Source organism: Panthera onca, chromosome F1 (genome assembly GCF_046562875.1).
Source record: "Panthera onca isolate mPanOnc1 chromosome F1, mPanOnc1 haplotype 2, whole genome shotgun sequence".
NCBI classification, from domain to species: domain Eukaryota; kingdom Metazoa; phylum Chordata; class Mammalia; order Carnivora; family Felidae; genus Panthera; species Panthera onca.
This window is the reverse complement of record NC_138355.1, coordinates 20,670,449-20,683,845: the sequence shown is the minus strand read 5'-3', so window position 1 is coordinate 20,683,845 and position 13,397 is coordinate 20,670,449. Positions and strand designations below refer to the sequence as shown.

At 37.1% G+C, this 13,397-nt stretch overlaps 1 protein-coding gene across 8 annotated transcripts in view; it reads left to right on the top strand.

Moving 5' to 3' along the window:
* The window catches only part of COP1 (COP1 E3 ubiquitin ligase), a 260,298-nt gene that overhangs the window by 178,258 nt on the left and 68,643 nt on the right, over positions 1 to 13,397 (top strand). The window contains exon 16 of one of the 8 annotated variants that reach the window (XM_060643579.3): positions 3,112 to 3,236. The exons of the other annotated variants lie outside the window; for them this stretch is intronic. Within the exon in view, the coding sequence (XP_060499562.1) occupies positions 3,112 to 3,119 (8 nt within the window). The 3' untranslated portion in view covers positions 3,120 to 3,236. Of the gene's footprint in view, positions 1 to 3,111; positions 3,237 to 13,397 lie in introns of those variants that run through there. 8 annotated transcript variants of the gene reach the window in all.

Genomic DNA, 13,397 nt, shown 5'->3' with positions numbered 1-13,397 from the left:
AGGCTCTGCACTGGCATCCAGGAGCTCTGTGTGGGGCTCAAACTCATGAACTGTGAGATCATGACCTGAGCGGAAATCAAGAGTCAGACGCTTAACTGACTGAGCCACCCAGGCACCACAATAACAGGTATAATTAATACTGATCCACACTCCCAATATCTGCAGTGTGAAAATCCAGAAAGCTTTGAATACCAGAAATTCATTGCTCATTTGATGACCTCATATCTAGAGCAGATACACACACACACACACACACACCTTAGTATAATTTTTCGTAAGTTTTCCAGCAGTAATAGTAATATATTTGATTACAGGATGCTGACATAAACCTGAATGGGAGTGGTACATAATATGAAGCATATTTCCTGTCAAAACCAGAAAAATTCAGTATTGTAAAACTTATCTGCTCCAACTACTTGGGATAAAGGATTAGGGTCCTGTATATTTGATTTGATACCGGTAAAAGCATTTAAGTGTTTTGCAGAAATTGTGATTTTCAGTTACTCTTAATTACTAAGTAACAAGGTTATAAATTTTGCATTCAGTAAAATTGAAAGATGGTCTAATCAAAATAATAAATCATTAAAAGGTTTTTTTTGACGATAGATTACTATGAGATTTTTGGCATAAATTTGGGATTTAAAAAAATTGAGAAAAATTTCCATTTCTATGACATATCTATAGAAATAAATTAACCTGAGGAATAGAATTAATGCTGGACAATAAGAATAGAATTCTAAGAGTGTATAATATTTATTTACAGTTACCAGAACAAAATGGGGACAGAGGGCACAGGGAGAGGGGATGCCACAACCCCGTTTTGAAAATATACATTTCCAATAAAATGTTACTTTTGTTTAATAATACAATTGTTAAAGTGTGTTGTATTATTTATCAATTGTGTGCAACTAATAATTTTAATGATAATTCATATGGAAAGAATTTCTTACAGTTAGAGCATTTTGGTCACAGGAAATGAGGTTAATGTTCATTTTTTTTCCAGAGAAGAGAGAATAAGTAAGATAGTATAAAAAGCATGAAATCAGTTGGATAAATTTTACTTTGCAAGGAGAATGTCTATGTAAATTCAAGGAAAAGAGTATGTAAAGTTTTCCATTATTAAAGAATAGCTTATTCATGTATTTTTTAAAGGATGATGTTGAACATCAAATCACCGTGGTATTTAGATTTCATTAGGTACACTAAATTTATATTTTAAAATGTCACCACATAAATATATTATAAATGACAACTCTTGCAAATATTTAAATATGTGATGAGAACTTTTAGACACTGACTTAAAATTTATGAGGCTGTAGTTTTACAGTATTCTTTTAAGCAAAAAAGTAGAAGTCTGTGAGTCTACCTGGTTAATTGGGGAGATGATGGGAGTGGATAGTTCTAGATGGTAGAGAGTCAATGAATGGCTGTTACTGGTCAAAAATTAGGTGCTAGGTAAGTGCTTTATTTGACAGATTAATTAAAAAAAAATTTTTTTTAACGTTTATTTATTTTTTTTTTTTCCAACTTTTTTTTTTTTTTTTTTTTTATTTTTGGGACAGAGAGAGACAGAGCATGAACCGGGGAGGGGCAGAGAGAGAGGGAGACACAGAATCGGAAACAGGCTCCAGGCTCCGAGCCATCAGCCCAGAGCCTGACGCGGGGCTCGAACTCACGGACCGCGAGATCGTGACCTGGCTGAAGTCGGACGCTTAACCGACTGCGCCACCCAGGCACCCCAACGTTTATTTATTTTTGAGACAGAGAGAGACAGAGCATGAACGGGGGAGGGTCAGAGAGAGAGGGAGACACAGAATCTGAAACAGGCTCCAGGCTCTGAGCGGTCAGCACGGAGCCCGACACGGGGCTCGAACTCACGGACTGTGAGATCATGACCTGAGCTGAAGTCGGACGCCCAACCGACTGAGCCACCCAGGCGCCCCATTGACAGATTAAGTTTTAAATGAGCTATTGTACAATGTTCAATGAAAAAACAAAATATTTTTTATTGGAAGGAAATATGTTTTCATGACCTAAAGAAAGGAGTTTTGGTGAGATCTGGGATTTTTTTCTTACGTTCATACAGGAATCTGGAAACCTGGACTCGTCTACTATAATAGAACCATCTGTGGATAGAAAAAGTTGAGCATCTCAGAAACTTCTTTTTTTACATGTTCACACTTGCTCATGCTCTCTCTTTCTCTAGCGCTCTCTTTTACTGTCTCAACTTTTTCCCTCCTTTTTTTCTCTCTTCTCTTCCTCCTCTCTCTTCTCCCTTCTCTTTCTCTCTCTCATATTCTCTTTGCCTTCACTCTTCCTTACCTCCCTCCTTCCCCTCTTCTGTCAGGTCCCTCTTTCTCTGTCTCCTCCTCTTCTTCTTCTTCCTTTCCTTTCTTTTCTTTTTTTCTCTAGTCCTGCCTGCCATTCTGCACTTACCAGTCACTCTCAAACCCATGTTTATGTCTCTTCCTCTCACTTCACACATGTATTTTGTGATTTATTTTCATCACCACCAGCTCACTGTAGTTCTTACTAACTCTCCCTGTCAGTTCTTAACCATGCCAGGAAACCTAGGTAAAGGCCTTTTTCAGATTACTAATCCAATAAAAATATCTGAGATTTTGCTGAGAAAATACTGTTTTCACCTTCCATAAACTTAGAAATTATTCTTATATTTATACCTTGTGTTTATTCTTTTCCTTAGTCATTTTATCAGACTTTATATCTAACTGGCTATATAGTGATACTGATGTCAGTATGACAACCAACTGACTGTGAGGCCAAGTTTGCCAGTATATATATTAAAATTTTCTAGCCAGGATACTTTAAAAGTGCTGCTGCAGTGTGAACAAGGAAAGATTGAGCTGTTACTATCATAGATTGGTGTGAGTGAAAAGAAACACTGCACCAGGCAGGACCAGTGTAGTTTTTTTGTAAGTATGTAAGAATTTAGAATGTGTGTTTCATAAATATGATAAGAAAATGCTGTCGATAGGCGCTTTGGGAGTTCTGCTTTGTATCTAGAAAACCACCAGAAAATGTTACTCTCATCTTGAAAATAGAAAAAGCTGTATGAGCTACAAAATTATAACTTTTCTTGACCCCTGTCAGAGAGCTGAGGTCACAAGGCATGGAAACTGAATTCCAAGGAATGACAAGCCCCTCCAAGGAAGGATGGGACACATGAACTATTCACCAATTGCAGACCACAAGAGGAAGAAGTAGCCACCATAGAAGCTGGTAAGAAGAAATGAGCTAAAATTTTAATGCATTCTTAAAGGCCACGTGTGGGTTGGCGTATCTGTGTAGAATAACTGGAAGCCCGAAACAAAAGGGGAGTGCCCACTTACTCATATGCTCTTCTCCATGTCACTCCACTGGCTTCCAACAAGAAAGAATGGGTGAGGGCAATAGCCTACATCAGGCATGCAGGAGTTCACAAAGTGATCAGTCCCTACCGAAAGACCAGCACAAGACATCACCCATTTCTCCGAATCCTCTTCTCATATGGAGCAGAAACTTTAAGCTACTGGAAGTGAACAAGGAAAACTTCTTGGGCCCAGGATCCTGCATCAGTGAAAAGCAGAGATCTACTACCACTGATGAAGTGGCATGAAACTCTCTCTTGCCTAAAACATGCACAAGATATATGTAGAATTTGGCTGCCATGATGGCGGGGGCTTGGAATGCTAAGAAGACCCCACATTGGAAGCTCAGGCATATGAACTCTTCCTAAGACTCATGATGGACCAGAAGAACTGAGATCCCCTGCTCCAAACGGAATCCTACTACAAAAAGCAAAAAAAAAAAAAAATAAAAACAACCAAATAAAACAAAAGGAACAAGTTAAGACCCTTCTGCCACTGAGGGAGGGAGAAGAGCATGGAGAAAGATTCTCTCTTAGGCTGACCTGCAGGAACTGATAAAAAGGTAAGAGTAGAACAGGAATACAGAGAAAAATTTCTTTCGACCAGGATCCACACTAAGCACGAGGTGATGATAGCTCATGACTGGAAAGATTTGAAGCCTGTGGTACACTTAATGGCCAGCTTAACAACTGAAACTGAAATGCTATTTAACCACTGACTAGATTGATTGATCCCCTTACATGAATGGCCTTACGGAAAAAGAGGTATATTTATTTCCAAGCAGAAATACCATTTATTTCAGTATCTACTGTTCTTTATGTGATCTCTTATGTTTAATAAAAAAAGTATGTGACATACAGACAAGTAAGAGTAAGCATTCTATTACCAAAACTCAGAAGAAATCCATGGATTTATGGATGACCCAGATGTTAGGATATGAGACAGAAATTTTTAAATAACTGATTATTATGTTAAAGGATCTAGCAGGAAAGGTAGACAATATACTTGAAAAGATGAAGAGTTTTCAGTTGAGAGATGGAAAGTATTTTTAAAAAGTGAAATGGAAATACTAAAATATAAACCTTGATATTAACAATGAGGACTTCTTAGATGTGCTCATTAGCAGATTGGATATAATCTAAGAAAAATCTAAATAAACTTGAAGGTAGGTCAATAAAAATTACCCAAAAAGAGTGGGAGGGAAAAACAACACAGTATCCAAGATTTGTTGGATACTAAAACACACTTGTATTTAGCATTGTGATAGTAGGAGAGAAAAGGAAAAAAAAATTGAAGAGATAAAGACCAAAAGTTTTCCAAGACTGATGAAAGGTAACAAATCACAGATACCAGAAACTCACAGAACCTCAAGGAGGATAAAATAAAAAATGGACCCAAAATGCCTAGTTAAGTCATAGTCAAAATACTGAAAACAAAGTGAATTCTTGAAGGTAGTCAGAATGAAAGAAATATAGAAAGTGGAATATAAAAGTTATAGCAGACTTCTCATCATGAACTATACAGGCCAAAAACCAGTGGAGCCGCTGACACATTGAAAGTGCTGGAAGAGGGTCACCTGGGTAGCTCAGCAGTTGGGCGACCGATTCTTGATTTTGGCTCAGGTCAGGATCTCACAGTGGTGAGATCGAGCCCTGGGTTGGGGTTACATGCTGGGTGTGGGGCCCACTTAAGATTCTCTCTCTCCCTCTCTGTCTCTCTGTGCCTCCCCCACTTGCACATATATTCACTCTATCTCTTAAATAAAAATAAAGTGCTAAAAGAAATTTAACCCAAAGTTCTATATCCAGCCAAAAAATCTTTCACAAGTGAAGACAAAGATTTTTTTCCAAACAACCAAAAGCTGGTTTAGGTAACTCAGCACCTGATGGATAGAAGATGTTAACCCTACTTGTATAGGCAGATGGATGGACAGATATTTAGGTGGATGATGGAGGAATGGATACAAAAAGATGGATCTGCACCAGATCTAAATTGCAAAAAATAAAAACAAAACCAGCCACTTGATATAACTCTGGAATACTGGATTCTGAATAAAAGCTTGTTGGAAGACACATGGAATGAGAGCGTCAGCCTTGGGAAGCTTTGGTCGTATGAAACATCCGTGAGATTGCAGTTAAGTGATACTTAGTTACACCCTGGATCCTTAGTAGACTGGTGTGATACTGACCAGCATAAGCACATGTACTCAGTGGACTTTGCACTCTGCAGTTCTACTTATAGATCTACTTCTACAACGTGAAATATATATCTAAAGGTTTCTCAGTACCTAGAAGGAAAGTACGTACTGATTATTTAGAGGAGCTTGACCTTGTAACCGTTCTAAAAAAAAAAATTTTCCCCTCTGTCACACTTACCAGAGTGCCTGGAATTCTTTTCATTAGAGTTATAGCATTCATTTATTAACTTCAGAAACACATTTAAAAAATTTACTTGTTACTGTGCATGCAAAAATAAAAAATAATCCTACTTTTCCTGATGTCACAGCTCATTAGATAAGATAGACAAGCAAATAAATTACAATATATTGTGAAAAATAGCATTAGAACAATAGCTTTTAAAATCTGAGAAACTGAAAAATTTTATCTTGTTTCTATCTCAAACCTACCAAATTGTAATCTTCAGAGAGGAGACCAAGCGTTGGTGTTTTGAGATTATTCCTCAGCAGTTTTACGTCTACTCCTTCTCCTTTCCCTTCCCCTGGGGCTGTAGTAACTATACTAAAGACATTTACAGTGGTGCCTGGGTGACTCAGTTGGTTAAGTATCTAACTCTTGATTACAGCTCATGTCATGATCTCATGGTTTGTGGGATAGAGCTGTGTGTTGGGCTCTGTGCTGACAGCACGGAACCTGCTTGGGATTCCCTCCTTCCCTCCCCCCCCCTTCTGTCTTTCTCTCTCTCTCTCTCTCTCTCTCTCTCTCTCTTCCTCTTTCTCTCTGCCCCTCCCCCTTCACATGCATGTGTGTGCGTGCACGCGCGCATGCACACGCACGCATGCGTGCTTTCCCTCTCAAATAAAAAATAAAAAGATATTGACAAATTTCTGAATTGGTGAAACAAGAATTTGGAAATGTAGATGTAGGCCTTTTATATGTCCCAGTAAGAAAGCTTTGTTGTCTAGTGAACATAACAGCATTAAAATATTAAGTCTCTGTTTTAACAGCATTTAGAAAACACAAGGCTCAGATCTGTCCAGTAAAAGAAAAATAAATCTTTCTTGTGAACTGTTATTGAGATAATAGGATATATTTTGATAATCTGCATTATCTTTTACACTTAAATTCTCCATTTTAGACTCCATGCAAGAGTATGATTGAAAAACTAATTTATTATATTACTACTATACAAAGACTTAATAATTCTGGCACATTGTTTAAAATACAGATCTCTATGCACCCTGGGTCAGATGACAGTGCTCCTGGAAATGGAGGGACAGTTGTGAAACACACCAGTAAATTAGTTACTTGACCTGAGTTGAGGGTTAATCAGTTTTTTATTTTGAAATCTTGCCTCAAATGGCTACGTCAAAGAAAGTAATAAGATAACTCAGAAGGGAGTTCTGATTCTAACAATATGATAGACAAAATAAACTGAAAATCCTCTGTCAACAAACATTTTAGATAAAATATGTAAAATATTATTTCAGATTCAGAGCTTATAAAGTATTAAAATCACAAAGGGTTAGAAAGAGCAGAGGATTAAAACCAGAGAACTGAGCATGTGAGCTGAAGTCACATTGCCTGGTTCATTAATGGTAGTGATAGAAAGTTGCTGGCCTCAGGGACCTAGATATCAAAGAGTTAGTGGGAAGGGAAAGGGTGGTGTGGACCTGCCTAGAATGTTGTAATTGCCTGTCTATTCGCCTATCTAAATGGAGAAATCTCCAGAAGCTTTGTCGTAGCCTGGCCTCTGAGTGATGGACAGGAGTTGTTTTAATAATGCCTTTCTAGTAATGAAAAAAAATTAAGTGTCTCTGATATTCATTAGTCATTATTAGCATTATTTGCTTTTTGACTTTGTAAAGCAAAAGTGTGTGAAAAGAGATTGAAGTAAAGCTCATCAGTGAAGACTGAACAAATTAATTCTCACAAAATCAATGTTCAGATACTTTTGCAGCTGTTTAGTTTGGCTGTGTAAACTTAGCAAACGGGGCCAAGTTGAGCAAATAATTTTGTACTGCATTTTGAGTTACGGATTTCAGCGCTTTGTTTCTAGTGTGGACATGCCAGATATTATATTTCTAAAATTGAGACTTCAAGATTTGGATGACATTGCCTCTAGATTTAGATTTTTGATGTTTGAACGACTTTATAAAATTCTGACTTTTAAAAGTATTGCCAATGGGGCGCCTGGATGGCTCAGTCGGTTAAGCGTCCGACTTTGGCTCAGGTCATGATCTCGCGGTTCATGGGTTCAAGCCCCGCGTCGGGCTCTGTGCTGACAGCTCAGAGCCTGGAGCCTGTTTCAGATTCTGTGTCTCCCTCTCTCTCTCTCTCTGACCCTCCCCCGTTCGTGCTCTGTCTCTCTCTGTCTCAAAAATAAATAAACATTAAAAAAAATATATTGCCAAGAGGAAAATAGGTCTTTAAATTTCCCTAGTAACTCACATTTTATTATATAGAAACTAAGCAGACAAACTGTGAGATCAGGAATTTTTGCCTACAGTTTGTGCTTATTTAATATCTTAGAAGCTCTGAATATTTTAGGTTGTGTGGTTTATGTTTACCTCTAATCTTTATTGCAGTAAGATAATAAAACTATATTCCACAACTAATATGTTATGTATATATTTTCAGATAAATTCAAATAAATACAAATGTTAAACCTTTTTTCTATTATTTTTGATATTTTGAGTTGGATTTGGGGGGAGGGGTAGAAGTTTTTGTTTACCCGTGAGCTTTGGAATTCATTAATATACTGCTTCCCTGGCGGGGGGGGGGGGGGAAGAACAGTATGGAAAACTAAAAATATTTTTTTTCATATTCATCAATACAGTAATTTCATTTCAAATTACTTCTTTCTTTTTAATTTTTTTTTTTTTTCATTTTTAAGTTTGTTTATTTTGAGAGGTGGGAGGGCATAGAGAGAGGGAGAGAGAGAGAGAATCCGAGGCAGGCTCCACACTGTTGTCCCGGAGCCTGATGCCAGACTTGAACCCAGGAACCGTGAGATCATGACCTGAGCTGAAACCAAGAGACTGAGCCACCTAGGCGCCCCTTGAATTATATTTCTTGAGTTTCTTCAGGAGTTGAGTGGTGGAAAGGAAGGCCAGGCAGATAGGGAGAAAAGAGGCTTAGTATAAAAAGGGTTCCTATTCCTACTTGGGCTGTAATCAGAGCAGCTCTACTTTAATCTATTTTGTATCTTGGGGTTTCAAATAAGTTAGGCAAAGGAGGACTTCCATATAAATGTTTCTGCTACTTTTTTTTTATAACTGAGATTTTTTTAAACGAATGTTTAGGGAAAATATATATAACTGAGACTTCTTAAAAAATACTATTTTTTTTTTTAGAGCAGTTTAAGGTTCACACCAAATTGAGAGGAAGATGCAGACATTTCCCCATATATCTCCTACTCCCACGCATGCATACCTTCCCTCATTCTCAACATCCCTTTCCAGAGAGGTACAGTTGTAACATTATTGAACCCACAATGACACATCATAATCACCCAAAGTCCATTGATTAGCTTAAGCTTCCTTCTTGGTGTTGTCCATTCTATGGATTTGGACAAATGTATAATGACATGAATTCATCATTATAGCATCATACGGAGTATTTTTGCTACTCCAAAGATACTCTGTGAACTTGATCAAGCTCTGGGAAATAAATCTAACAAAATTGTGGAGGACGTCTATGAGTGGGTCTCTCTGGAGTTTTTAACTCTCAGACTTGTTCACACTGAGCCTCTAGCAGTTCATCAGTTACAGATCAGATTTTTATCTAGACACTGTTTTCTATGACAGTTTCCCCTCACAAGTCAGGGCTTATTCATTTATTCATTAATTCATTCATTGACCTGTCTCTTCAACGAGTACAGCTGTCGCCTCTCTTAGGAATCCGGAAAGAGTTGTTGGTGTTTTAATCTGTTCACCTTTTATTTGGTATTAAGATAAAGTGACTTCCAAGTGTTTCACATATGGAATTGGAAGTTGTTTTTGTTTGTTTTTAACTACTATTTGATGATTGTGGCTTAATCTAATATACAGATAAGTAATTACTATTTTTGTGACAATATTGCTCACAATTACTTGTATATCTTTTGCAGATTGGTAAGAATTAGAGGGGTATTTCATAAAGGCTAACTAACGCTGCGCTAAATTTTCTATGTCTGAGGTTTTATTTAGGCTGGAACCCGAGCCGATTGTATTTGGTAAAGAATAAGCAATGACAGTTGCTGATTGATTCTTTCCCAAATGATGAACAAGATCTAACAACCAATCCAGAGTGGGTGTTAAAAAGAAAGGCTTCCAGGGGCGCCTGGGTGGCTCAGTCAATTAAGTGTCCCACTTTGGCACAGGTCATGATATCACAGTTCATGAGTTCAGGCCCCACGTCAGGCTCTGTGCTGACAGCTTGGAGCCTGGAGCCTACTTCGGATTCTGTGTCTCCATCTCTGCCCCTTCCCAGCTCATGCTCACACTCTGTCTCTGACAAAAATAAACTTAAAAAGAAAAAAAAAAGAAGAAATGCTTCCACAGTATTTCGTATGCATTTGTATTATGTAACTTATACTTGTTTGATCCTTCTCTTTCCAAAGACTAGCTTTCTTTCAGATCGCTAACATCGTATTTTAGGATATCCGTGAAGGCTTAAAGGCAGTAACAAATCATGTAATTATTGTTTTTAAAATCAGTAATGTTATCTATATGAGGTAAATATCAGTAACTAGTGGACCTATGTATTTATTTTCATTTTCTTTTACTTTTTTTTTTTTTTAAATTTTTTTTTTTTCAACGTTTTTTATTTTATTTTTGGGACAGAGAGAGACAGAGCATGAACGGGGGAGGGGCAGAGAGAGAGGGAGACACAGAATCGGAAACAGGCTCCAGGCTCCGAGCCATCAGCCCAGAGCCTGACGCGGGGCTCGAACTCACGGACCGCGAGATCGTGACCTGGCTGAAGTCGGACACTTAACCGACTGCGCCACCCAGGCGCCCCTCTTTTACTTTTTTAAAAAAAATTAAGTAAACTCTGCCCCCTCCATGGGGCTCAAACTCACAACCCTGAGATCAGTAGTCATGTACTCTACTGACTGAGCCAGCCCAGCACCCCTGGACCTGCGTATTTTAAAATACTCAGAAGTTATTTGCCCTGCCTAAGGAAAACTTTATTTCTTCAGCTTACTTTCTGACCCCAGCCCCATCATGGTGACATCCAAAAGCTAGGACACTGAAAAGTTTTATAAGCTCACAAGTATCTGGGAAACCTGAAAATAGAATTCAAGATTTCTAAAATTGAGTTTGATTTCCCACTGGCCATTTTGTTTATGGACTGAACCCGTTTCCTTTGTATGCTTCCTTTTTGGAACACGGTCTAGCATGGCTGTGTCATAAACTACACTTAAAAACTTTAACTTCTCAGTTACAGTTGTTTTATTGTTACTTTAGTAAAGGTAATGAACTCTTCATTAAATATTAAGTTCAATAAGATATTTTTACGGTATTCCAAAGAGATTATTTTCACCCTATAATTTTAGCATATTAATAATGATTACCTTGTTAATAGTGAAACACTTTATTTGTGGTATCCCTACAGGAAAATTACTAATTTTACTGGAAATTATTCTCTGTTGGTATTCCTCTTAATGGTTGTGTATGTAGCATAATTTGGTTCAAATAAAAGAAACAAATTTTCTTTACATTGACAAGGCCATGGGGGCATTTAACTGAGAAATCAAATTTTGCCACACCGTTGGTACAAACATTATATGCCATGTGATGCAGTAGGAAGGAACATGATCTTTATAGTATTCTTGTCAAAAATATTTAACATGAACATACTGGTGAGAAAATATTCAGAATGTGGAACTGTCTGCAAAACAACTACCTGAGATGCTCAAAAATAACAGTGTTAGGAAGTTGTTATACAGAAAACAACAAAGAGGCATAGAAATTGAATATAGTGAGTGACCCCTGAACAAAATTAAATAAATAAGTAGCTACTCGGGATTTTGTTTCTTTAAAACAGCTGGGATATTTGAATATAGAATGTATTAAATTGTATTCTTATCAGTCTTTCTTGAATATGACATAATGGTATTGTCGAAATCCTTCTTGTTTGTAGAAGGTAGGTGCTGATGTTTTTATAGGTAAAATATCCTGATGTTTGAAACTTATTTAACAAATGGTTCATGGGGAAGAAAAAGAGTCTGTTTGTTTATTTGTAGAGGAAAGGATAAAGCAAATAAGGTAACAATATTGACATTTGGTGAGTCTAGATTGAAAAGTACAAAGTTGTTCAGTTTATCGCTCTTCCATCTTTTCTGCAGGTTTGAAAATTTTCAAAATAAGTTTGGGGGAAATAAAAGACATAGAAATGTGATCATATACTAAATCCTGAAATTATTAAGAATATTGTTAAAACTTACGGTGACACTTCAGAAAGGATTTCGCTTTGTAAAAGAAAATTACTGAGGACTTCTCCCCTCTGATATAAACTATTTTTATCATAATGTTACTAAAGTGTATGTACAAGTATAAAACTACGGATCACTTTCTTATGTTCCTAGCTCTTAAGCAACTTATAGTCAAATCAAATACTAGTTAAGTACAGTAAAAATATAAAACTGAAAAAAGACAATAGCAGCATGATGACATAATAACAATAATTGATGGAGTAGTATATGGTGTGTTTTTTTTTGCAGTAGTATATGTTTTGCTGAAAATAAATCACCACTGCACATAGCTGGTTCTGAGTATTGTAGCACAGTTTCTTTTGAGATTGCCAAGTCTGTAGGAACATTGCCCGTTTTATACTTAGTCTCTACACTACTTTTCTTACCCAGCTACTGTACAGTCTTTTTGCAGTACACAGTGAGATAATTTAACCTTTACTTATATCCCTACATTTTTAATATATTACCTACTCCTTTTGTTTTTTAGTAACCTGAAAATAAGGTAGTATTTTTATACTGTACTGTGCTATTTTTATAATATCAGATTATTTTCAATTGATAAGGTAACCAGAAGTCAAAGCCTTATTTTATAGAAATGTTTTTCCATTTTGAATTATTAGTGCAAAAGAGAAGTTTAATCTTTGTAACTGATACATTTAACCTGAGCACAGCACTTGAAACAGGACTCTTTCCCCCATTTTTACTTTAGCACTTGCCAGATTGCAGCTATACATTTATACCTCCACAGTGTAAGCTGATTGCTGTCATTTGAGGTGATTACTTAATGCAATTACAATAGTAAACAGAAAACAAAATGTAGGAATACGCTTCCATATAAGCAACAGAAATACAGGCAAATGTATAAAAAATGAGCTAACTCTGTGGTATATAATCCTTGAAAGCAAGCAGCCTTGTAGCCAGTATTGGGAAAAAATTGGTTCAGGAGCTTCTCAGAAAGCCCCACTATCTGACCTGACTTAGAACTCACTGGAGAGAGCCACATTCACGGGATGTTTTTCTGTTTGACCTGACTCAGAGGCTCCGTGGGAATAGACTTATACCCAAGGTCTTGTTGAAAACACTCAGATGTAGTATCACAGTTGTCTAAGCTGTGATACCAAATGGGGCAAACAGTTGAGTCAGAAATTTAAAAGGAAGATGTGGGCAACAAAACAGCCACAAGGGCTTTTGAAAAAGCTCTAATGTGTTCCTGGGATGTAGAATGGTTGTCAGGGCAGTGTAATTATCCAGGAAAAATTGGAGAGGGCTCCAGTTGCTTACCTGTGAAGACCAACAGAGATTTGTAAGTTGCCTGAGCTTTGAAAGGATGCCCTAATACACAGGTGCCCTTGGCAAAGGGTAGTAGATGTACTAGCTCAAAACATTTAAGAA